At 54.4% G+C, this 25,441-nt stretch overlaps 1 protein-coding gene across 1 annotated transcript in view; it reads left to right on the top strand.

Moving 5' to 3' along the window:
* The window catches only part of LOC147118182 (myosin-7-like), a 157,938-nt gene that overhangs the window by 40,821 nt on the left and 91,676 nt on the right, over nucleotides 1-25,441 (top strand). The window contains 7 exon segments of the mRNA XM_085984285.1: nucleotides 2,411-2,549; nucleotides 6,706-6,824; nucleotides 9,442-9,591; nucleotides 14,626-14,796; nucleotides 17,952-18,261; nucleotides 19,107-19,174; nucleotides 23,858-23,945. Of these exon segments, the coding sequence (XP_085840411.1) occupies nucleotides 2,411-2,549; nucleotides 6,706-6,824; nucleotides 9,442-9,591; nucleotides 14,626-14,796; nucleotides 17,952-18,261; nucleotides 19,107-19,174; nucleotides 23,858-23,945 (1,045 nt within the window).

The raw sequence follows: 25,441 nt of genomic DNA, 5'->3' as shown, positions 1-25,441 counted from the left end.
GGTGGGTAGGTGGGGTCGAGGGAGATGGGTTGAAGGTGGGTAGGTGGGGTTGAGGGAGATGGGGAGAAGGTGGGTAGGTGCGGTTGAGGGAGATGGGGAGAAGGTGGGTGGGTGGGGTTGAGGGAGATGGAGAGAAGGTGGGTAGGTGGGGTTGAGGGAGATGGGGAGAAGGTGGGTAGGTGGGGTTGGGGGAGATGGGGAGAAGGTGGGTCGGTGGGGTTGCGGGAGATGGGGAGAAGGTGGGTAGTTGGGGTTGAGGGAGATGGGGAGAAGGTGGGTAGGTGGGGCTGAGAGAGATGGGGAGCAGGTGGGTAGGTGGGGTTGAGGGAGATGGGGAGAAGTTGGGTAGGTGGGGTTGAGGGAGATGGGGAGAAGGTGGGTAGGTGGGGTGAGGGAGATGGGGAGAAGGTGGGTAGGTGGGGTTGAGGGAGATGGGGAGAAGGTGGGTAGGTGGGGTTGAGGGCGATGGGGAGAAGGTGGGTAGGTGGGGTTGAGGGAGATGGGGAGAAGGTGGGTAGGTGGGGTTGCGGGAGATGGGGAGAAGGTGGGTAGTTGGGGTTGAGGGAGATGGGGAGAAGGTGGGTAGGTGGGGCTGAGAGAGATGGGGAGCAGGTGGGTAGGTGGGGTTGAGGGAGATGGGGAGAAGGTGGGTAGGTGGGGTTGAGGGAGATGGGGAGAAGGTGGGTAGGTGGGGTGAGGGAGATGGGGAGAAGGTGGGTAGGTGGGGTTGAGGGAGATGGGGAGAAGGTGGGTAGGTGGGGTTGAGGGCGATGGGGAGAAGGTGGGTAGATGGGGTTGAGGGAGATGGGGAAAAGGTGGGTAGGTGGGGTTGAGGGAGATGGGGAGAAGGTGGGTAGGTGAGGTTGACAGAAATGGGGAGAAGGTGGGTAGGTGGGGTTGAGGGAGATGGGGAGAAGGTGGGTAGTTGGGATTGAGGGAGATGGGGAGAAGGTGGGTAGGTGGGGTTGTGGGAGATGGGGAGAAGGTGGGTAGCTGGGGTGAGGGAGATGGGGAGAAGTTGGGTAGGTGGGGTTAAGGGAGATGGGGAGAAGGTGGGTAGTTGGGATTGAGGGAGATGGGGAGAAGGTGGGTAGGTGGGGTTGATGGAGATGGGGAGAAGGTGGGTAGGTGGGGTTGATGGAGATGGGGAGAAGGTGGGTAGGTGGGGTTGAGGGAGATGGGGAGAAGGTGGGTAGGTGGGGTTGAGGGAGATGGGGAGAAGGTGGGTTGGTGGGGTTGAGGGAGATGGGGAGAAGGTGGGTAGGTGGGGTTGAGGGAGATGGGGAGAAGGTGGGTAGGTGGGGTTGATGGAGATGGGGAGAAGGTGGGTAGGTGGGGTTGATGGAGATGGGGAGAAGGTGGGTAGGTGGGATTGAGGGAGGTGGGGAGAAGGTGGGTAGGTGGGGTTGAGGAAGATGGGTTGAAGGTGGGTAGGTGAGATTGAGGGAGATGGGGAGAAGGTGGGTAGGTGGGATTGAGGGAGGTGGGGAGAAGGTGGGTAGGTGGGGTTGAGGGAGGTGGGGAGAAGGTGGGTAGGTGAGATTGAGGGAGGTGGGGAGAAGGTGGGTAGGTGGGGTTGAGGGAGATGGGGAGAAGGTGGGTAGGTGGGGTTGAGGGAGATGGGGAGAAGGTGGGTTGGTGGGGTTGAGGGAGATGGGGAGAAGGAGGGTAGGTGGGTTTGAGGGAGGTGGGGAGAAGGTGGGTAGGTGGGGTTGAGGAAGATGGGGAGAAGGTGGGTAGGTGGGGTTGAGGGAGGTGGGGAGAAGGTGGGTAGGTGGGGTTGAGGGAGATGGGGAGAAGGTGGGTAGGTGGGGTTGAGGGATGTGGGGAGAAGGTGGGTAGGTGGGGTTGAGGAAGATGGGTTGAAGGTGGGTAGGTGGGGTTGAGGGAGATGGGGAGAAGGTGGGTAGGTGGGGTTGAGGGAGGTGGGGAGAAGGTGGGTAGGTGGGGTTGAGGAAGATGGGTTGAAGGTGGGTAGGTGGGATTGAGGGAGATGGGGAGAAGGTGGGTAGGTGGCTTTGAGGGAGGTGGGGAGAAGGTGGGTAGGTGGGGTTGAGGGAGATGGGGAGAAGGTGGGTAGGTGGGGTTGAGGGAGGTGGGGAGAAGGTGGGTAGGTGGGGTTGAGGGAGATGGGGAGAAGGTGGGTAGGTGGGGTTGAGGGAGGTGGGGAGAAGGTGGGTAGGTGGGGTTGAGGAAGATGGGTTGAAGGTGGGTAGGTGGGGTTGAGGGAGATGGGGAGAAGGTGGGTAGGTGGGGTTGAGGGAGGTGGGGAGAAGGTGGGTAGGTGGGGTTGAGGAAGATGGGTTGAAGGTGGGTAGGTGGGATTGAGGGAGATGGGGAGAAGGTGAGTTTGGGGGATATGGGGAGTACTTGGGTTCTCAATTTTTGTCTTGAATCCTTTTTATCATAGAGCGCCTTCGATGTCCTGGGCTTCACTGGTGAGGAGAAGATAGGGATCTACAAGCTGACCGGGGCCATCATGCACTTCGGGAACATGAAGTTCAGGACCAAGCAGCGGGAGGAACAAGCCGAGCCTGACGGCACTGAAGGTTCGTGTGAAGGTCCTCGTGGTCGACCTGCCTTGACGGGTGGGTTCGTCCTAGCGGGTTTGTGCTAAGAGGAGGCTGGGGAGTCTGAGTTCTGTGATACTGGGGAGGGGAGGGAGGGAGGGGCGATGGGAGGGAGGGGGGCAGGGAGGGGTGATGGGGTGGTGAGGAGATGTGTTCCATCGCTTTTCCTCTGAGGTTTCTGATGAACAATGAGTTAGAAAAGAAGATGGGTCTCCATTCCAATTGGGGAAGGCAGAGGGAGGGATAGGCGATGGGTTGTAGAGGGAAGGATGGCGTTTGGATGGAGGGAGGGTGGAGGGAGAGGGAAGGAGGGTTGTAGGCTGGAGGGAGGGGTGTGGGGAGAAGGAAGGAGAGGGTAGGAGGATTGTAGGATGGAGGGAGGGGTGTAGGGAGGGCGGAGGGAGAGGGATTGAGGATTGTAGGATGGAGGGAGGTGTGTATGGAGGGCGGAGGGAGAGGGAAGGAGGGTTGTAGGGAGGGCGGAGGGAGAGGGCGGAGGGAGAGGGAAGGAGGGTTGTAGGATGGAGGGAGGTGTGTATGGAGGGCGGAGGGAGAGGGAAGGAGGGTTGTAGGACGGGGGAGGGAGGAGTGTAGGGAGGGCCGAGGGAGAGGGCAGGAGGGTTGTAGGATGGAGGGAGGTGTGTCTGGAGGGTGGAGGGAGAGGGAATGAGGGTTGTAGGATGGAGGGAGGTGTGTATGGAGGGTGGAGGGAGAGGGAATGAGGGTTGTAGGATGGAGGGAGGTGTGTATGGAGGGTGGAGGGAGAGGGAAGGAGGGTTGTAGGACGGGGGAGGGAGGGAAGGAGGGTTGTAGGATGGAGGAGGGAGGGGTGTGGGGAGGGCGGAGGGAGAGGGAACGAGGGTTGTAGGATGGGGAGGGAGGTGTGTATGGAGGGTGGAGGGAGAGGGAATGAGGATTGTAGGATGGAGGAGGGAGGGGTGTGGGGAGGGCGGAGGGAGAGGGAATGAGGGTTGTAGGATGGGGAGGGGTGTGGGGAGGGCGGAGGGAGAGGGAAGGAGGGTTGTAGGATGGAGGAGGGAGTGGTGTAGGGAGGGCGGAGGGAGAGGGAATGAGGGTTGTAGGATGGAGGGAGGGTTGAGGGGAGGGCGGAGTGAGAGGGACGGAGTGTTGTGGGATGGAGGAGGGAGGGGTGTAGGGAGGGCGGAGTGAGAGGGACGGAGTGTTGTGGGATGGAGGAGGGAGGGGTGTAGGGAGGGCGGAGGGAGAGGGAAGGAGGGTTGCAGGATGGAGGGAGGGGTGTAGGGAGGGCGGAGGGAGAGGGATTGAGGGTTGTAGGATGGAGGGAGGTGTGTATGGAGGGCGGAGGGAGAGGGAAGGAGGGTTGTAGGAAGAGCGGAGGGAGAGGGCGGAGGGAGAGGGAAGGAGGGTTGTAGGATGGAGGGAGGTGTGTATGGAGGGCGGAGGGAGAGGGAAGGAGGGTTGTAGGACGGGGGAGGGAGGAGTGTAGGGAGGGCGCAGGGAGAGGGCAGGAGGGTTGTAGGATGGAGGGAGGTGTGTATGGAGGGTGGAGGGAGAGGGAATGAGGGTTGTAGGATGGAGGGAGGTGTGTATGGAGGGTGGAGGGAGAGGGAAGGAGGGTTGTAGGACGGGGGAGGGAGGGCGGAGGGAGGGAAGGAGGGTTGTAGGATGGAGGAGGGAGGGGTGTGGGGAGGGCGGAGGGAGAGGGAACGAGGGTTGTAGGATGGGGAGGGAGGTGTGTATGGAGGGTGGAGGGAGAGGGAATGAGGGTTGTAGGATGGAGGAGGGAGGGGTGTGGGGAGGGCGGAGGGAGAGGGAATGAGGGTTGTAGGATGGGGAGGGGTGTGGGGAGGGCGGAGGGAGAGGGAAGGAGGGTTGTAGGATGGAGGAGGGAGGGTTGAGGGGAGGGCGGAGTGAGAGGGACGGAGTGTTGTGGGATGGAGGAGGGAGGGGTGTAGGGAGGGCGGAGTGAGAGGGACAGAGTGTTGTGGGATGGAGGAGGGAGGGGTGTAGGGAGGGCGGAGGGAGAGGGAAGGAGGGTTGTAGGATGGAGGGAGGGAGGTGTGGGGAGGGCGGAGGGAGAGGGAAGGAGGGTTGTATGATGGAGGAGGGAGGGGTGTAGGGAGGGCGGAATGAGAGGGAAGGAGGGTTGTAGGATGGGGAGGGAGGGGTGGGGAGGGCGGAGGGAGAGGGAAGGAGGGTTGTAGGATGGAGGAGGGAGGGTTGAGGGGAGGGCGGAGTGAGAGGGACGGAGTGTTGTGGGACGGAGGGAGGGTTGAGGGGAGGGCGGAGGGAGAGGGAAGGAGGGTTGTAGGATGGAGGAGGGAGGGGTGTGGGGAGGGCGGAGGGAGAGGGAAGGAGGGTTGTGGGACGGAGGGAGGGTTGAGGGGAGGGCGGAGGGAGAGGGAAGGAGTGTTGTGGGATGGAGGAGGGAGGGGTGTAGGGAGGGCGGAGTGAGAGGGACGGAGTGTTGTGGGATGGAGGAGGGAGGGGTGTAGGGAGGGCGGAGGGAGAGGGAAGGAGGGTTGTAGGATGGGGAGCGAGGGGTGTGGGGAGGGCGGAGGGAGAGGGAACGAGGGTTGTAGGATGGGGAGGGGGGGTGTGGGGAGGGCGGAGGGAGAGGGAACGAGGGTTGTAGGATGGAGGGAGGGGTGTTAGGAGGGCGGAGGGAGAGGGAAGGAGGGTTGTAGGATGGTGGAGGGAGGGGTGTAGGGAGGGCGGAGGGAGAGGGAATGAGGGTTGTAGGATGGAGGGAGGGGTGTGGGGAGGGCGGAGGGAGAGGGAAGGAGTGTTGTGGGATGGAGGAGGGAGGGGTGTGGGGAGGGCGGAGGGAGAGGGAAGGAGGGTTGTAGGATGGGGAGGGAGGGGTGTGGGGAGGGCGGAGGGAGAGGGAAGGAGGGTTGTAGGATGGGGGAGGGAGGGGTGTAGGGAGGGCGGAGGGAGAGGGAAGGAGGGTTGTGGGACGGAGGGAGGGAGGGAGGGATTTGGGGCTTAGAGGTGAAGAGATAAGAGAGGGGCATTTACCGTAGCACGATGGGCAAGGTGCTGGCGGGCATCCAAATGTTTGGTACTTTGAGCCCCAGGGCCGGTGAGTTTGCAAAATGGGACAAACACCCAATTGAGATCCTACATGCAGAATTCTGTAAAAGTATCCTCCGGACTCAAAGGAAAACAGTAAACAATGCATGCAGGGCGGAACTAGGCCAATATCCATTAATAATCACTATCCAAAAAAGAGCCACCAAATTTTGGAATCACCTACAAATGAGCAATCCCCAATGCTATCACTACGACGCCCTGAAATGCCAACAGCTGACCATAAAGAAGAATACCCTCAGTCAACTAGTCCTGGGACTCAGTGAAGTAACTACTAACAATACTAACAATAACCAGCCCCAGGACAGTGACAGGGTAACACAAAGAATTCGACCCAACACAATCGCCGCTAAGCAAAAGGAAAAATATCTGACATATTGGGCAGAAACAACAAAAACCCAAAGCAAACTCAATTGCTACTTGGCCCTAAACAGACAATACAACATAGCTGATTACCTGACCATGGTAAAGGATAACAAACTGAGAAGAACCTTGACAAGGTACAGACTTAGCGAACATAGCCTAGCGATCGAAAAAGGCAGACACAGGCAGACCAGGCTGCCAAGAGAGGACAGGATATGCTTTCACTGCAGTCAGGGAGTGGTGGAGACAGAGATGCACTTCCTCACAGCTTGTGGAAAATATCAGGGCATCAGGGAGAATTTCTACCAAAAATTCTCACAAATATGCCCTGATTTCAGAAATCTGAATGACAACCAAAAACTCCCATTCCTACTGGGGGAGGAGAGAAGCTGTATAACACTGGCGGCACACTATGTTACAGCTTGCCATGAACAGAGGGACAACCAGTAAACTAAGAAAAGAATATATATAAACAATGCGAATGTATATTTATACACTCAGGGATATACCTGTTTATACACTGTATGAATAGAACTGCGTTTATGTGCTAAACCATAAATGTATTTTGATGCTTTGGCAACATAAGATGTAACTTATCATGCCAATAAAGCGATTTGAATTGTGAATTGTGAATTGTGTGGCGATCTGATGGTTTCTCTCTCCTTCACCTCTGGAATCGTGTCTTCCTTCATTCCAGAGGCGGATAAATCAGCCTTCCTGATGGGCTTGAACTCTGCCGACCTCCTGAAAGGGCTGTGCCACCCCCGGGTCAAAGTGGGCAACGAGTACGTCACCAAGGGCCAGAACGTTCAACAGGTATCCGTCTGATCTTCTGCAGTCAATGGACCATCGCTGGCCTTCTAACTTAATGCTTCAAACCCACCAATATCTTCTCCCCCCCCCACCTCTGTCTGGGGGCTGGATTGAACCCCAGGGTTCTCCGAAGTTGAAAGGACCGTGCCTGACCACCCCCCCCATTCCCCCCCCCCCACATCAGACACCTCCCTGGGATAGAGTCATAGAGTTACACAGCACAGAAAGAGGCCCTTCGGCCCATCGTGTCCGCGCCGGCCATCAATCCCTGTCCCGTCTAATCCCATTTTCCAGCACTTGGTCCGTAGCCTTGTACGCTATGGCGTTTCAAGTGCTCATCTAAATGCTTCTTGAATGTTGTGAGGGTTCCTGCCTCTACCACCCTTTCAGGCAGTGAGTTCCAGATTCCAACCACCCTCTGGGTGAAAAAGTTTTTCCTCAAATCCCCTCTAAACCTCCCGCCCCTTACCTTGAATCTATGCCCCCTGTGGTTATTGACCCCTCTACTAAGGGGAAAAGTTCCTTTCGATCTACCCTATCTATGCCCCTCACAATTTTGTACACCTCAATCAGGTCCTCCCCCTCAGCCTTCTCTGCTCCAAGGAAAACAACCCCAGCCTGTCCAGTCTCTCTTCATAGCTGAAGCGCTCCAGCCCAGGTAACATCCTGGTGAATCTCCTCTGCACCCTCTCCAATGCAATCACATCCTTCCTATAGTGTGGCGACCAGAACTGCACACAGTATTCCAGCTGTGGCCTAACCAGCGTTTTGTACAGCTCCATCATAACCTCCGTGCTCTTATATTCTATGCCTCGGCTAATGAAGGCAAGTATCCTATAGTTCAAAAATCTGTCTATCTCCACCTTAAATATAGCCAATGACCCACCCTCCACGGCTGTCTGAGGTAGAGAATTCCAACGATTCATGACGCTCAGAGAAGAAATTCCTCCGTTATAAATGGACGATCCCTTATTCTGAAGCTATGCCCCTAGTACCCCAGACGTCCCAATTCCAACTGCAGATCACTGTCCCTTCTGCAGGAAAACATCAGTCCCAAACGAGATCCCAATCCCGATCGCAGATACACCGAACTCTAACCAGCTTGCCAGGCAATGACTATCTCCAACAAGAGAGCGTCTAACCACCGCCACTTGACATTCAATGGCAATACCATCGCCGAATCTCCCACCATCAACATCCTGGGGGTCACCATTGACCAGAAACTTAACTGGACCAGCCACGTAAATACTGTGGCTACAAGAGCAGGTCAGAGGCTGGGTATTCTACATAAGAACATAAGAAGTAGGAGCAGGAGTAGGCCCTATGGCCCCTCGGGCCTGCTCCGCCATTCAATAGGATCATGGCTGATCCGAATCGAGACTCACGTCCACTTCCCTGCCCTCTCCCCGTAACCCCTAATTCCCTTATCTGCTAGGAAAATGTCTATCTCCATTTTAAATTTATTTAATGTTGCAGCTTCCACAGCTCTCTGGGGTAGCAAATTCCATAGATTTACTACCCTCTGAGTGAAGAAGTTTCTCCTCATCTCAGTTTTGAAAGGGCAGCCCTTTATTCTAAGATTATGCCCCCCAGTTCTAGTCTCACCCATCAGTGGAAACATCCTCACCGCATCCACCCGATCAAGCCCCCTCACAATCTTATATGTTTCGATAAGATCGCCTCTCATTCTTCTGAACTCCAATGAGTAGAGGCCCAACCTACTCAACCTTTCCTCATACGTCAACCCCCTCATCTCCGGAATCAACCCAGTGAACCTTCTCTGAACCACCTCGAGAGCAAGTATATCTTTTCTTAAATATGGAAACCAAAACTGTACGCAGTATTCCAGGTGTGGCCTCACCAATACCCTGTATAACTGAAGCAAGACTTCCCTGCTTTTATACTCCAACCCCCTTGCGGTAAGTGTCTCACCTCCTGACTCCCCAAAGCCTTTCCACCATCTACAAGGCACAAGTCAGGAGTGTGATGGAATACTCTCCACTTGCCTGGATGAGTGCAGCTCCAACAACACTCAAGAAGCTCGACACCATCCAGGACAAAGCAGCCCGCTTGATTGGCACCCCATCCACCACCTTAAACATTCACTCCCTCCACCACCGGCGTACCGTGGCCGCAGTGTGTACCATCGACAAGATGCACTGCAGCAACTCGCCAAGGCTTCTTCGGCAGCACCTCCCAAACCCGCGACCTCTTCCACCTAGAAGGACAAGGGCAGCAGGCGCATGGGAACACCACCACCTCCAAGTTCCCCTCCAAGTCGCACACCATCCTGACTTGGAAATATATCGGTCGTTCCTTCATCGTCGCTGGGTCAAAATCCTGGAACTCCCTCCCTAACAGCACTGTGGGAGTACCCTCACCACACGGACTGCAGCGGTTCAAGAAGGCGGCTCACCACCACCTTCTCAAGGGCAACTAGGGATGGGCAATAAATGCTGGACTCGCCAGCGACGCCCACATCCCATGAACGAATAAAAAAAATCCTAATCCTTAATGCAGACATCCCAAATTCCAATCCCAATCCCAGATCCCCCAAAACCCATACACCCCAATCCTCACCCCAGATAACACAATCTTCCATTTATTCAATCGCCGACAGGTGTCCTATTCTACCGGAGCTCTGGCCAAATCCGTCTACGAGAAGATGTTCAACTGGATGGTTCTGAGAATCAACCAGTCGCTGGAAACCAAACTCCCGAGGCAATATTTCATCGGAGTGTTGGACATCGCGGGATTTGAGATCTTTGACGTGAGTATCAACCCCATCCCCTACAAATCAGCTTGTCTCTACACCATCCCGTCAAACACTCCCAGGGCAGGTACAGCACGGGGTTAGATACGGAGTAAAGCTCGTTCTACATCATCCCGTCAAACACTCCCAGGGCAGGTACAGCACGGGGTTAGACACAGAGTAAAGCTCCCTCTACACTGTCCCATCAAACACTCCCAGGGCAGGTACAGCACGGGTTAGATACAGAGTAAACCTCCCTCTACACTGTCCCATCAAACACTCCCAGGGCAGGTACAGCACGGGTTAGATACAGAGAAAAGCTCCCTCTACACTGTCCCATCAAACACTCCCAGGGTAGGTACAACACGGGTTAGATACGGAGTAAAGCTCCTTCCACATCATCCCGTCAAACACTCCCAGGGCAGGTACAGCACGGGGTTAGATACAGAGTAAATCTCCCTCTACACTGTCCCCATCAAAAACTCCCAGGGCAGGTACAGCACGGGTTAGATACAGAGTAAAGCTCCCTCTACACTGCCCCATCAAACACTCCCAGGGCAGGTACACCACGGGGTTAGATACAGAGTAAAGCTCCCTCTACTCTGTCCCATCAAACACTCCCAGGGCAGGTACAGCATGGGTTAGATACAGAGTAAAGCTCGCTCTACACTGTCCCATCAATCACTCCCAGGGCAGGTACAGCACAGGTTAGATACAGAGTCAAGCTCCCTCTACACTGTCCCATCAAACACTCCCAGGGCAGGTACAGCATGGGTTAGATACAGAGTAAAGCTCCCTCTACACTGTCCCATCAAACACTCCCAGGGCAGGTACAGCATGGGTTAGATACAGAGTAAAGCTCCCTCTACACTGTCCCATCAAACACTCCCAGGGCAGGTACAGCATGGGTTAGATACTGAGTAAAGCTCCCTCTACACTGTCCCATCAAACACTCCCAGGGCAGGTACAGCAGGGGTTAGAAACACAGTAAAGCTCCCTCTGCACTGTCCCCATCAAACACTCCCAGGGCAGGTACAGCACGGGTTAGATACAGAGTATAGCTCCCTCTACACTGTCCCATCAAACACTCCCAGGGCAGGTACAGCACGGGTTAGATACAGAGTAAAGCTCCCTCTACACTGTCCCATCAAACACTCCCAGGGCAGGTACAGCATGGGTTAGATACAGAGTAAAGCTCCCTCTACACTGTCCCATCAAACACTCCCAGGGCAGGTACAGCACGGGTTAGATACAGAGTAAAGCTCCCTCTAGACTGTCCCCATCAAACACTCCCAGGGCAGGTACAGCACGGGTTACATACAGAGTAAAGCTCCCTCTACACTGTCCCATCAAACACTCCCAGGGCAGGTACAGCACGGGTTAGATACAGAGTAAAGCTCCCTCTACACTGTCCCCATCAAACACTCCCAGAGCAGGTGCAGCATGGGTTAGATACAGAGTAAAGCTCCCTCTACACTGTCCCATCAAACACTCCCAGGGCAGGTACAGCACGGGTTAGATACAGAGTAAAGCTCCCTCTACACTGTCCCATCAAACACTCCCAGGGCAGGTACAGCATGGGTTAGATACAGAGTAAAGCTCCCTCTACACTGTCCCATCAAACACTCCCAAGGCAGGTACAGCACGGGTTAGATACAGAGTAAAGCTCCCTCTACACTGTCCCATCAAACACTCCCAAGGCAGGTACAGCACGGGTTAGATACAGAGTAAAGCTCCCTCTACACTATCCCATCAAACACTCCCAGGGCAGGTACAGCACGGGTTAGATACAGAGTAAAGCTCCCTCTACACTGTCCCATCAAACACTCCCAGGGCAGGTACAGCACGGGTTAGATACAGAGTAAAGCTCCCTCTACACTGTCCCATCAAACACTCCCAGGGCAGGTACAGCACGGGGTTAATTACAGAGTAAAGGTCCCTCTACACTGTCCCATCAAACACTCCCAGGGCAGGTACAGCACGTGTTAGATACAGAGTAAAGCTCCCTCTACACTGTCCCATCCAACACTCCCTGGGCAGGTACAGCAGGGGTTAGATACAGAGTAAAGCTCCCTCTACACTGTCCCATCAAACACTCCCAGGGCAGCTACAGCACGGGTTAGATGCAGAGTAAAGCTCCCTCTACACTGTCCCATCAAACACTCCCAGGGCAGGTACAGCACGGGTTAGATACAGAGTAAAGCTCCCTCTACACTGTCCCATCAAACACTCCCTGGGCAGGTACAGCACAGGTTAGATACAGAGTAAAGCTCCCTCTACACTGTCCCATCAAACACTCCCAGGGCAGGTGCAGCACGGGTTAGATACAGAGTAAAGCTCCCTCTACACTGTCCCATCAAACACTCCCAGGACAGGTACAGCACGGGTTAGATACAGAGTAAAGCTCCCTCTACACTGTCCCATCAAACACTCCCAGGGCAGGTACAGCACGGGTTAGATACAGAGTAAAGCTCCCTCTACACTGTCCCATCAAACACTCCCAGGGCAGGTACAGCACGGGTTAGATACAGAGTAAAGCTCCCTCTACACTGTCCCATCAAACACTCCCAGGGCAGGTGCAGCACGGGTTAGATACAGAGTAAAGCTCCCTCTACACTGTCCCATCAAACACTCCCAGGACAGGTACAGCACGGGTTAGATACAGAGTAAAGCTCCCTCTACACTGTCCCATCAAACACTCCCAGGGCAGGTACAGCACGGGTTAGATACAGAGTAAAGCTCCCTCTACACTGTCCCATCAAACACTCCCAGGGCAGGTACAGCACGGGTTAGATACAGAGTAAAGCTCCCTCTACACTGTCCCATCAAACACTCCCAGGGCAGGTACAGCACGGGTTAGATACAGAGTAAAGCTCCCTCTACACTGTCCCATCAAACACTCCCACGACAGGTACAGCATGGGTTAGATACAGAGTAAAGCTCCCTCTACACTGTCCCATCAAACACTCCCAGGGCAGGTACAGCACGGGTTAGATACAGAGTAAAGCTCTCTCTACACTGTCCCATCAAACACTCCCAGGGCAGGTACAGCACGGGTTAGATACAGAGCAAAGCTCCCTCTACACTGTCCCATCAAACACTCCCAGGGCAGGTACAGCACGGGTTAGATACAGAGTAAAGCTCCCTCTACACTGTCCCATCAAACACTCCCAGGGCAGGTACAGCACGGGTTAGATACAGAGCAAAGCTCCCTCTACACTGTCCCATCAAACACTCCCAGGGCAGGTACAGCATGGGTTAGATACAGAGTAAAGCTCCCTCTACACTGTCCCACCAAACACTCCCAGGGCAGGTACAGCACAGGTTAGATACTGAGTAAAGCTCCTTCTACACTGTCCCATCAAACACTCCCAGGGCAGGTACAGCAGGGGTTAGATACAGAGTAAAGCTCCCTCTACACTGTCCCATCAAACACTCCCAGGGCAGATACAGCACGGGTTAGATACAGAGTAAAGCTCCCTCTACACTGTCCCATCAAACACTCCCAGGGCAGGTACAGCACGGGTTAGATACAGAGTAAAGCTCCCTCTACACTGTCCCATCAAACACTCCCAGGGCAGGTACAGCATGGGTTAGATACAGAGTAAAGCTCCCTCTGCACTGTCCCATCAAACACTCCCAGGGCAGGTACAGCACGGGTTAGATACAGAGTAAAGCTCCCTCTACACTGTCCCATCAAACACTCCCAGGGCAGGTACAGCATGGGTTAAATACAGAGTAAAGCTCCCTCTACACTGTCCCATCAAACACTCCCAGGGCAGGTACAGCACGGGTTAGATACAGAGTAAAGCTCCCTCTACACTGTCCCATCAAACACTCCCAGGGCAGGTACAGCACGGGTTAGATACAGAGTAAAGCTCCCTCTACACTGTCCCATCAAACACTCCCAGGGCAGGTACAGCACGGGTTAGATACAGAGTAAAGCTCCCTCTACACTGTCCCATCAAACACTCCCAGGGCAGGTACAGCGCGGGGTTCGATATAGAGTAAAGCTCCCTCTACACTGTCCCCTCAAACACTCCCAGGGCAGGCACAGCACGGGTTAGATACAGAGTAAAGCTCCCTCTACACTGTCCCATCAAACACTCCCAGGGCAGGTACAGCATGGGTTAGATACAGAGTAAAGCTCCCTCTACACTGTCCCATCAAACACTCCCAGGGCAGGTACAGCACGGGGTTAGATACAGAGTAAAGCTCCCTCTACACTGTCCCATCAAACACTCCCAGGGCAGGTACAGCACGGGTTAGATACTGAGTAAAGCTCGCTCTACACTGTCCCATCAAACAGTCCCAGGGCAGGTACAGCACGGGTTAGATACAGAGTAAAGCTCCCTCTACACTGTCCCATCAAACACTCCCAGGGCAGGTACAGCACGGGGTTAGATACAGAATAAAGCACCCTCTACACTGTCCCATCAATACTGCCAGGGCAGGTACAGCACGGGTTAGATACAGAGTAAAGCTCCCTCTACACTGTCCCATCAAACACTCCCAGGGCAGGTACAGCACGGGTTAGATACAGAGTAAAGCTCCCTCTACACTGTCCCATCAAACACTCCCAGGGCAGGTACAGCACGGGTTAGATACAGAGTAAAGCTCCCTCTACACTGTCCCATCAAACACTCCCAGGGCAGGTACAGCACGGGTTAGATACAGAGTAAAGCTCCCTCTACACTGTCCCATCAAACACTCCCAGGGCAGGTACAGCACGGGTTAGATACAGAGTAAAGCTCTCTCTACACTGTCCCATCAAACACTCCCAGGGCAGGTACAGCGCGGGGATGGGCAAGAGGACAGAATTGGAGGAGCATGGAAATCTTGGGGGCTGGAGGTGGTTACAGAGCTCGGGAGAGGCGAGGGCCATGGAGATATTTGAAAACCAGGACTGGGGAGAAGTTTAAAATCAAGGTGTTGCTGGACCGGGAGCCACTGTAGGGGGCGATGGGTGAACGGGACCTGGGGCGAGTTTGGACACGGGGCTGACGGGAATCTTTAATTGGGAAATAACTTCCGATTCTCTCTGGTTCTCAGTTCAACAGCTTTGAGCAGCTCTGCATTAACTTCACCAATGAGAAACTGCAACAGTTCTTCAATCATCACATGTTCGTCCTGGAGCAGGAGGAGTACAAGAAGGAGGGCATCGAGTGGGAATTCATCGATTTCGGCATGGACCTCCAGGCCTGTATAGACCTCATCGAGAAGGTGTGGCTCGTGGAGCTCCTCATGTCCTTCCCTCAATCCTCTCCATCTCCCAATCCACCCGTCCGTCTCCCAACCCACCCGTCCTTCTCCCAATCCACCCGTCCTTCTCCCAATCCACCCGTCCTCTCCCAATCCACCCGTCCTTCTCCCAATCCACCCGTCCTTCTCCCAATCCACCCGTCCTCTCCCAATCCACCCGTCCGTCTCCCAATCCACCCGTCCTTCTCCCAATCCACCCGTCCGTCTCCCAATCCACCCGTCCTTCTCCCAATCCACCCGTCCTTCTCCCAATCCACCCGTCCGTCTCCCAATCCACCCGTCCTTCTCCCAATCCACCCGTCCTTCTCCCAATCCACCCGTCCTTCTCCCAATCCACCCGTCCTTCTCCCAATACACCCGTCCTTCTCCCAATCCACCCGTCCTTCTCCCAATCCACCCGTCCTTCTCCCAATCCACCCGTCCGTCTCCCAATCCACCCGTCCTCTCCCAATCCACCCGTCCTTCTCCCAATCCACCCGTCCTTCTCCCAATCCACCCGTCCTTCTCCCAATCCACCCGTCCTTCTCCCAATACACCCGTCCTTCTCCCAATCCACCCGTCCTTCTCCCAATCCACCCGTCCTTCTCCCAATCCACCCGTCCGTCTCCAAATCCACCCGTCCTTCTCCCAATCCACCCGTCCTTCTCCCAATCCACCCGTCCGTCTCCCAATCCACCCGTCCGTCTCCCAATCCACCCGTCCTTCTCCCAACCCACCCGTCCGTCTCCCAATCCACCCGTCCTTCTCCCAATCCACCCGTCCTTCTCCCAATCCACCCGTCCTTCTCCCAATCCACCCGTCCTTCTCTCAATCCACCCGTCCGTCTCCCAATCCACCCGTCCTTCTCCCAATCCACCCGTCCTTCTCCCAATCCACCCGTCCGTCTCCCAATCCACCCGTCCGTCTCCCAATCCACCCATCCTTCTCCCAACCCACCCGTCCGTCTCCCAATCCACCCGTCCTTCTCCCAATCCACCCGTCCTTCTCCCAATCCACCCGTCCTTCTCCCAATCCACCCGTCCTTCTCTCAATCCACCCGTCCTTCTCCCAATCCACCCGTCCTTCTCCCAATCCACCCGTCCGTCTCCCAACCCACCCGTCCGTCTCCCAATCCACCCGTCCTTCTCCCAATCCACCCGTCCTCTCCCAATCCACCCGTCCTTCTCCCAATCCACCCGTCCTTCTCCCAACCCACCCGTCCTCTCCCAATCCACCCGTCCTTCTCCCAATCCACCCGTCCTTCTCCCAATCCACCCGTCCTCTCCCAATCCACCCGTCCTTCTCCCAATCCACCCGTCCTTCTCCCAATCCACCCGTCCTCTCCCAATCCACCCGTCCGTCTCCCAATCCACCCGTCCTTCTCCCAATCCACCCGTCCTTCTCCCAATCCACCCGTCCTTCTCCCAATCCACCCGTCCGTCTCCCAATCCACCCGTCCTTCTCCCAATCCACCCGTCCTTCTCCCAATCCACCCGTCCTTCTCCCAATCCACCTGTCCTTCTCCCAATCCACCCGTCCTTCTCCCAATCCACCCGTCCTCTCCCAATCCACCCGTCCGTCTCCCAATCCACCCGTCCTTCTCCCAATCCACCCGTCCGTCTCCCAATCCACCCGTCCTTCTCCCAATCCACCCGTCCTTCTCCCAATCCACCCGTCCTTCTCCCAATCCACCCGTCCTTCTCCCAATCCACCCGTCCGTCTCCCAATCCACCCGTCCTTCTCCCAATCCACCCTTCCTCTCCCAATCCACCCGTCCGTCTCCCAATCCACCCGTCCGTCTCCCAATCCACCCGTCCTTCTCCCAATCCACCCGTCCTTCTCCCAATCCACCCGTCCTTCTCCCAATCCACCCGTCCTTCTCCCAATCCACCCGTCCTTCTCCCAATCCACCCGTCCTTCTCCCAATCCACCCGTCCTCTCCCAATCCACCCGTCCGTCTCCCAATCTACCCGTCCTTCTCCCAACCCACCCGTCCGTCTCCCAATCCACCCGTCCTTCTCCCAATCCACCCGTCCTTCTCCCAATCCACCCGTCCGTCTCCCAATCCACCCGTCCTTCTCCCAACCCACCCGTCCGTCTCCCAATCCACCCGTCCTTCTCCCAATCCACCCGTCCTTCTCCCAATCCACCCGTCCTTCTCCCAATCCACCCGTCCTCTCCCAATCCACCCGTCCTTTTCCCAATCCACCCGTCCTCTCCCAATCCACCCGTCCTCTCCCAATCCACCCGTCCTCTCCCAATCCACCCGTCCTCTCCCAATCCACCCGTCCTCTCCCAATCCACCCGTCCTTCTCCCAATCCACCCGTCCTTCTCCCAATCCACCCGTCCGTCTCCCAATCCACCCGTCCTTCTCCCAATCCACCCTTCCTCTCCCAATCCACCCGTCCGTCTCCCAATCCACCCGTCCGTCTCCCAATCCACCCGTCCTTCTCCCAATCCACCCGTCCTTCTCCCAATCCACCCGTCCTTCTCCCAATCCACCCGTCCTTCTCCCAATCCACCCGTCCTTCTCCCAATCCACCCGTCCTTCTCCCAATCCACCCGTCCTTCTCCCAATCCACCCGTCCTCTCCCAATCCACCCGTCCGTCTCCCAATCTACCCGTCCTTCTCCCAACCCACCCGTCCGTCTCCCAATCCACCCGTCCTTCTCCCAATCCACCCGTCCTTCTCCCAATCCACCCGTCCGTCTCCCAATCCACCCGTCCTTCTCCCAACCCACCCGTCCGTCTCCCAATCCACCCGTCCTTCTCCCAATCCACCCGTCCTTCTCCCAATCCACCCGTCCTTCTCCCAATCCACCCGTCCTCTCCCAATCCACCCGTCCTTTTCCCAATCCACCCGTCCTCTCCCAATCCACCCGTCCTCTCCCAATCCACCCGTCCTCTCCCAATCCACCCGTCCTCTCCCAATCCACCCGTCCGTCTCCCAATCCACCCGTCCTTCTCTCACACTCTCTCTCACACTCTCTCTCACACTCTCTCTCACACTCTCTCCCACACTCTCTCCCACAGTCTCTCCCACACTCCCTCTCTCTCTCTCTCCCTCTCTCTCTCTCTCCCTCTCTCTCTCTCACTCTCTCTCTCTCTCTCACACACTCTCTCTCTCTCCCGACAGCCCATGGGCATCATGTCCATCCTGGAAGAGGAGTGCATGTTCCCCAAGGCCAGCGACATGACCTTCAAGGCGAAACTCTACGACAACCACCTGGGCAAGTCGGCCAACTTCCAGAAGCCGCGAATGGTCAAGGGGAAGCCTGAGGCCCACTTTGCGCTGATGCACTACGCGGGGACGGTGGATTACAACATTATGGGCTGGCTCCAGAAGAACAAGGACCCCCTGAACGAGACGGTGGTGGGCCTGTACCAGAAGTCCTCCATGAAGATCCTGGCCAATCTCTTCGCCAACTACGCTGGAGCAGATGCTGGTGGGTTAGCGGGATCTCTCCAGATACAGGAGTGTGTGAGAGAGGGGTTAGAGGGACCTCCAGACAATCCTGGAGACCCATGCTGTACCTGACCCTGGGAGTGTTTGATGGGACAGTGTAGAGGGAGCTTCACTCTGTATCTAACCCCTGCTGTACCTGCCCTGGGAGTGTTTGATGGGACAGTGTACAGGGAGCTTTACTCTGTATCTAACCCATGCTATACCTGCCCTGGGAGTGTTTGACGGGACAGTGTAGAGGGAGTTTAACTCTGTATCTCACCCGAGCTGTACCTGCCCTGGGAATGTTTGATGTGACAGTGTAGAGGGAGCTTTACTCTGTATCTAACCCATGCTGTACCTGCCCTGGGAGTGTTTGATGGGACAGTGTAGAGGGAGCTTAACTCTGTATCTAACCCAGTGCTGTACCTGCCCTGGGAGTGTTTGATGGGACAGTGTAGAGGGAGCTTTACTCTGTATCTAACCCGTGCTGTACCTGCCCTGGGAGTGTTTGATGGGACAGTGTAGAGGGAGCTTTACTCTGTATCTAACCCGTGCTGTACCTGCCCTGGGAGTGTTTGATGAGACAGTGTAGAGGGAGCTTTATTCTGGATCTAAGCCGTGCTGTACCTGCACTGGGAGTGTTTGATGGGACAGCGTAGAGGGAGCTTTACTCTGTATCTAACCCGTGCTGTACCTGTCCTGGGAGAATTTCATGGGACAGTGTAGAGGGAGCTTTACACTGTATCTAACCCGTGCTGTATCTGCCCTGGGAGTGTTTGACGGGACAGTGTAGAGGGAGCTTTAATGTGTTGTGACAAATGATTTTTTTGTCTTTATCTGTTTCAGCCATGGAGCAGAAGAAGGGGACGAAGAGGAAGGGGTCTTCATTCCAGACTGTTTCTGCTCTGCACAGGGTAAGAGGGACATCTAATACTGGGACGCACAATAGGACCTCTTTTGGTAACAGCCTTGGTGGGCCTCCATACTTGATACCGCCTGTGTCCGTTGCCTGACGAACCACTTTTTGACTTTCTGTCCTCTCTCCCTCTCTCTCAGACCGTTGCCTTGTGTTGGGGTCCGGGGGTTTTTGAGTATTCCCAACACTGTCCTGGCCAGCCTCGCACCTTGCACCCTCCGTAAAGATCCACTCATCCAAAGCTCCTGCGAGACCCATATCCTAACTCGCAGCAAGCCCCCAAGGGGCAGAAAACATTAGTGGGAGTGGTATACAGACCTCCAAACAGTAAGGCGGAGGTTGGGGATGTCATTGAACAGGAAATTAGAGATGTGTGCAATAAGGGCACAGCAGTTATCATGGGTGACTTTAATCTACATATAGATTGGGTTAACCAAATTAATAACAATAATGTGGAGGAGGAATTCCTGGAGTGTATACGGGATGGTTTCCTGGACCAATATGTCAAGGAACCATCTAGAGATCAGGACATCTTAGACTGGGTAATGAGAGAGGGTTAATTAGCAATGTTGTTGTGCGAGGCCTCTTGGGTCGGAGCAATCATAATATGATAGAATTCTTTCTTTAAGATGGAGAGTGAAGGAGTTGACTCAGAGACTAGGGTCCTGAATTTAAATAAAGGAAACTACGATGGTCTGAGGTGCGAGTTGGGTAGGGTTGATTGGGGAATGTTACTCAAAGGGATGACGGTGGATAGGCAATGGCAAACACTCAAAGATCGCATGGATGAACTACAGAATTTGTTCATCCCTGTTTGGCATAAAAATAAAATAAAAAAGGTGACTCAACCGTTGCTATCAAGGGAAATTAGGGATAGCATAAGATCCAAGGAGAGGACATATAAATTGGCCAGAAAAAGCAGCAAACCTGAGGATTGGGAGCAGTTTAGGATTCAGCAAAGGAGGACAAGGGGATTAATTAAGAGGGGGTAAATAGATTATGAGAGTAAGCTTGCAGGGAACATAAGAACTGACTGTAAAAGCTTTTTATAGATATGTGAAGAGAAAAAGATTTGTGAAGTCAAGTGTAGGTCCCTTGCAGTCAGAATCAGGGGAATTTATAATGGGGAACAAAGAAATGGCAGACCAATTAAATACGTACTTTGGTTCTGTCTTCACAAAGGAGGACACAAATAACCTCCCAGAGATGTCGGGGAACATAGGGTCTGATGAGAGGGAGGAACTGAAAGAAATCAGTATTTGTAGGGAAATAGTGTTAGGGAAATTGATGGGACTGAAGGCCGATAAATCCCCAGGGCCTGATAATCTACATCCTAGGGTACTTAAGGAAGTGGCCCTAGAAATAGTAGATGCATTGCTGGTCATCTTCCAGAACTCGATAGACTCTGGAACAGTACCCATGGATTGGAGGGTAGCTAATGTTACCCCACTATTCAAAAAAGGTAAGAAGTCACACAACACCAGGTTATAGTCCAACAGCTTTATTTGAAATCACAAGCTTTCGGAGCGCTGCTCCTTCGTCAGGTGAAGTGGAGAAATGCATAAAGACACAGCTTTGTGTCACAGATAAAGCTGTGTCTTTATGCATTTCTCCACTTCACCTGACGAAGGAGCAGCGCTCCGAAAGCTTGTGATTTCAAATAAAGCTGTTGGACTATAACCTGGTGTTGTGTGACTTCTCACATTTGTCCACCCCAGTCCAACTCCGGCATCTCCACACCATGGCTACTATCGACACTTCAAAAAAGGTGGTAGAGAGAAAACGGGGAATTATAGACCGGCAAGCCTGACATCGGCAGATGCAGCAGGCGGTTAAGAAGGCAAATGGTATGTTGGCCTTCATAGCGAGAGGGTTCGAGTACAGGAGCAAGGATGTCTTGCTGCAGTTGTACAGGGCCTTGGTGAGACCACACCTCGAGTATTGCGTGCAGTTTTAGTCGCCTTATCTGAGGAAGGATGTTCTTGCCATGGAGGGAGTGCAGCGAAGATTCACCAGGCTGATACCTGGGATGGCAGGAATGACGTATGAGGAGAGATTGGGTCGATTGGGCTTATACTCACTGGAGTTTAGAAGAATGAGAGGGGATCTCATCGAAACTTATAAAATTCTAACAGGACTGGACAGACTAGATGCAGGAAGGATGTTCCCGATGGCGGGGGAGTCCAGAACCAAGGGGTCACAGTCTAAGGATAAGGGGTAAGCCATTTAGGACAGAGATGAGGAGGAATTTCTTCACCCAGAAAGTGGTGAACCTGTGGAATTCTCTACCACAGAAGGCAGTTGAGGCCAATTCATTAAATATATTCAGGAAGGAGTTAGATATATTTCGTAAGGCTAAAGGGATCAAGGGATATGGGGAGAAGGCAGGGACCGGGTACTGAATTTGGATGATCAGCCATGATCTCATTGAATGGCGGAGCAGGCTCGAGGGGCCGAGTGGCCTACTCCTGCTCCTATCTTCTATGTTTCTATGTTTCACCCATCACCCTCCGCCTGTTGCTCGCTGACCTAAATCGGCTGCTGTCCCGGCAGCCCCTCGATTTTAAAATTCCCCCCCCATCCTCCCGTTGAAATCCCTCCCTGTCTCGGTCACCTCCTCCAGCCCCTACAACCCTCCGAGATCTCTGCGCTCCTCCAATTGTGGCCTCCCTCGATTTCCCATCAGCTCCACCGTTGGCGCCTTCAGCTGTCTGGGCTCTAAACTTTGGGAATTCCCTCCGTAAACCTCTCCGCCTCTCTCTCTCTCTCCCCGCCTTTAAAACGCTCCTTAAAAAGCTGGGTGGGAATGTAAGTTGTGAGGAGGATGCAAGGAGGCTTCAAGGGGATATAGACAGGCTAAGTGAGTGGGCAAGAACACGGCAAATGGAATATAAAGGGCAGCACGGTGGCATAGTGGTTAGCACTGTTGCCTCACAGCGCCAGGGACCCGGGTTCGAATCCGGCCTCGGGCGACTGTCTGTGTGGAGTTTGCACATTCGCCCCGTGTTTGCGTGGGTTTCCTCCGGGTGCTCCGGTTTCCTCCCACAGTCCAAAGATGTGCGGGTTAGGTTGATTGGCTATGATAAATTGACCCTTAGTGTTAGGGGGATTAAATACGTGGGGTTACGGGGATAGGGTGGGATATGTGTTGGTGTAGGGGTTACGGGGATCGGGTGGGATATGTGTCGATGCAGGCTCGATGGGCCGAAATGGCCTCTATCTGCACTGTGGGGTTTCTGTGATCCTGTGATAACGTGGAGAAATGTGAAGTTATCCACTTGGTAGGAACAATAAAAAAAGCAGAGTATTTTTTCCAATGGTGAGAGATTGGGAAATGCTGGTGTTCAGCGAGACCTGGGTGTCCTTGTACATGAATCACTGAAAGTTAACATGCAGGTACAGCAAGCAATTAGGAAAGCTAAAAGTATGTTGGCCTTTATTACAAGAGGATTTGAGTATAAGAGTAAAGACGTCTTACTGCAATTATATACGGCCCTGGTGAGACTACACCTGGAGTATTGTGTACACTTTTGGTCTCCTTACCTAAGGAAGGATAGACTTACCAGAGAGGGAGTAGAAACATAGAAACATAGAAGATAGGAGCAGGAGTAGGCCATTCGGCCCCTCGAGCCTGCTCCGCCATTCAATGAGATCATGGCTGATCATCCAAATTCAGTACCCTGTCCCTGCCTTCTCCCCATATCCCTTTAGCCTTAATAAATATATCCAACTCCTTCTTGAATATATTTAATGAATTGGCCTCAACGGCCTTCTGTGGTAGAGAATTCCACAGGTTCACCACTCTCTGGGTGAAGAAATTCCTCCTCATTTCTGTCCTAAATGGCTTACCCCTTATCCTTAGACTGTGACCCCTGGTTCTGGACTCCCCCACCATCAGGAACATCCTTCCTGCATCTAGTCTGTCCAGTCCTGTCAGAATTTTATACGTTTCAATGAGATCCCCTCTCATTCTTCTAAACTCCAGCCAGTACAAGCCCAATTGACCCAATCTCTCCTCATACGTCATTCCTGCCATCCCAGGTATCAGCCTGGTGAATCTTCACTGAACTCCTTCCATGGCAAGAACGTCCTTCCTCAGATAAGGCGACCAAAACTGCACACAATGCTCAAGATGTGGTCTCACCAAGGCCCTGTACAACTGCAGCAAGACATCCTTGTTCCTGTACTCGAACCCTCTCGCTACGAAGGCCAACATACCATTTGCCTTCTTAACTGCCTGCTGCACCTGCATGCTTACCTTCAGCGACTGGTGCACAAGGACACCCAGGTCTCGTTGCACTTCCCCTTCTCCCAATCTATTGCCATTCAGATAATAATCTGCCTTCCTGTTTTTGCCACCAAAGTGGATAACCTCACAATTATCCACGTTATATTGCATCTGCCATGCTTCTGCCCAATCACCTAACCTGTCCAAATCATCCTGGAGTTTAAGATGGTGGATGGGGTGCCGATCAAGCGGGCTGCTTTGTCCTGGATGGTGTCGAGCTTCTTGAGTGTTGTTGGAGCTGCACTCATCCAGGCAAGTGGAGAGTATTCCATCACACTCCTGACTGGTGCCTTGTAGATGGTGGAAAGGCTTTGGGGAGTCAGGAGGTGAGACAGTGCTAGATGTGAAACTCGTATAGAATCAGAGAATGATATCTTCCCTTTATCCTTGCAGGAAAACCTCAACAAGCTGATGGCAAACCTCCGATCGACTCACCCTCACTTTGTCAGATGCATCATTCCCAATGAAACGAAGATTCCAGGTGGGAATAGGAAGAGGCCATTCAGCCCCTCGAGCCCGTTACACAGGAACAGGAGGAGGTCATTCAGTCCCTTGAGCCTGTTACACAGGAACAGGAGGAGGCCATTCAGCCTCTCGAGCCCGTTACACAGGAACAGGAGGAGGCCCATTCAGCCCCTCGAGCCCGTTACACAGGAACAGGAGGAGGTCATTCAGCCCCTCGAGCCCGTTACACAGGAACAGGAGGAGGCCATTCAGCCCCTCGAGCCCGTTACACAGGAACAGGAGGCCCATTCAATCCCTTGAGCCCGTTACACAGGAACAGGAGGAGGCCCATTCAGTCCCTTGAGCCTGTTACACAGGAACAGGAGGAGGCCATTCAGCCCCTCGAACCTTTTTACACATGGAACAGGAGGAGGCCCATTCAGCCCCTCGAGCCCGTTACACAGGAACAGGAGGAGGCCCATTCAGCCCCTCGAGCCTGTTACACAGGAACAGGAGGAGGCCATTCAGTCCCTTGAGCCTGTTACACAGGAACAGGAGGAGGCCCATTCAGCCCCTCGAGCCCGTTACACAGGAACAGGAGGAGGTCATTCAGCCCCTCGAGCCCGTTACACAGGAACAGGAGGAGGCCATTCAGCCCCTCGAGCCCGTTACACAGGAACAGGAGGAGGCCCATTCAGCCCCTCGAGCCCGTTACACAGGAACAGGAGGAGGTCATTCAGCCCCTCGAGCCCGTTACACAGGAACAGGAGGCCCATTCAATCCCTTGAGCCCGTTACACAGGAACAGGAGGAGGTCATTCAGCCCCTCGAGCCCGTTACACAGGAACAGGAGGAGGTCATTCAGCCCCTCGAGCCCGTTACACAGGAACAGGAGGAGGCCATTCAGCCCCTCGAGCCCGTTACACAGGAACAGGAGGCCCATTCAGTCCCTTGAGCCTGTTACACAGGAACAGGAGGAGGCCCATTCAGCCCCTCGAGCCCGTTACACAGGAACAGGAGGAGGCCCATTCAGTCCCTTGAGCCTGTTACACAGGAACAGGAGGAGGCCATTCAGCCCCTCGAGCCTGTTACACAGCAACAGGAGGAGGCCGTTCAGCCCCTCGAGCCCGTTACACAGGAACAGGAGGAGGCCATTCAGCCCCTCGAGCCCGTTACACAGGAACAGGAGGAGGCCCATTCAGCCCCTCGAGCCCGTTACACAGGAACAGGAGGAGGCCATTCGGCCCCTCGAACCTTTTTACACATGGAACAGGAGGAGGCCATTCAGCCCCTCGAGCCCGTTACACAGGAACAGGAGGAGACCCATTCAGCCCCTCGAACCTTTTTACACAGGAACAGGAGGAGGCCATTCAGCCCCTCGAGCCCGTTACACAGGAACAGGAGGAGCCCATTCAGCCCCTCGAGCCCGTTACACAGGAACAGGAGGAGGCCATTCGGTCCCTCGAGCCCGTTACACAGGAACAGGAGGAGCCCATTCAGCCCCTCGAGCCCGTTACACAGGAACAGGAGCAGG

Source organism: Somniosus microcephalus, chromosome 4, assembly GCF_052327205.1.
Source record: "Somniosus microcephalus isolate GS21.2 chromosome 4, FLI_Smic_1.0, whole genome shotgun sequence".
In the NCBI taxonomy this organism is placed as follows: Eukaryota; Metazoa; Chordata; class Chondrichthyes; order Squaliformes; family Somniosidae; genus Somniosus; species Somniosus microcephalus.
The sequence above is the reverse complement of the archived record's forward strand: the minus strand, read 5'-3'. Positions and strand labels throughout refer to the sequence as shown.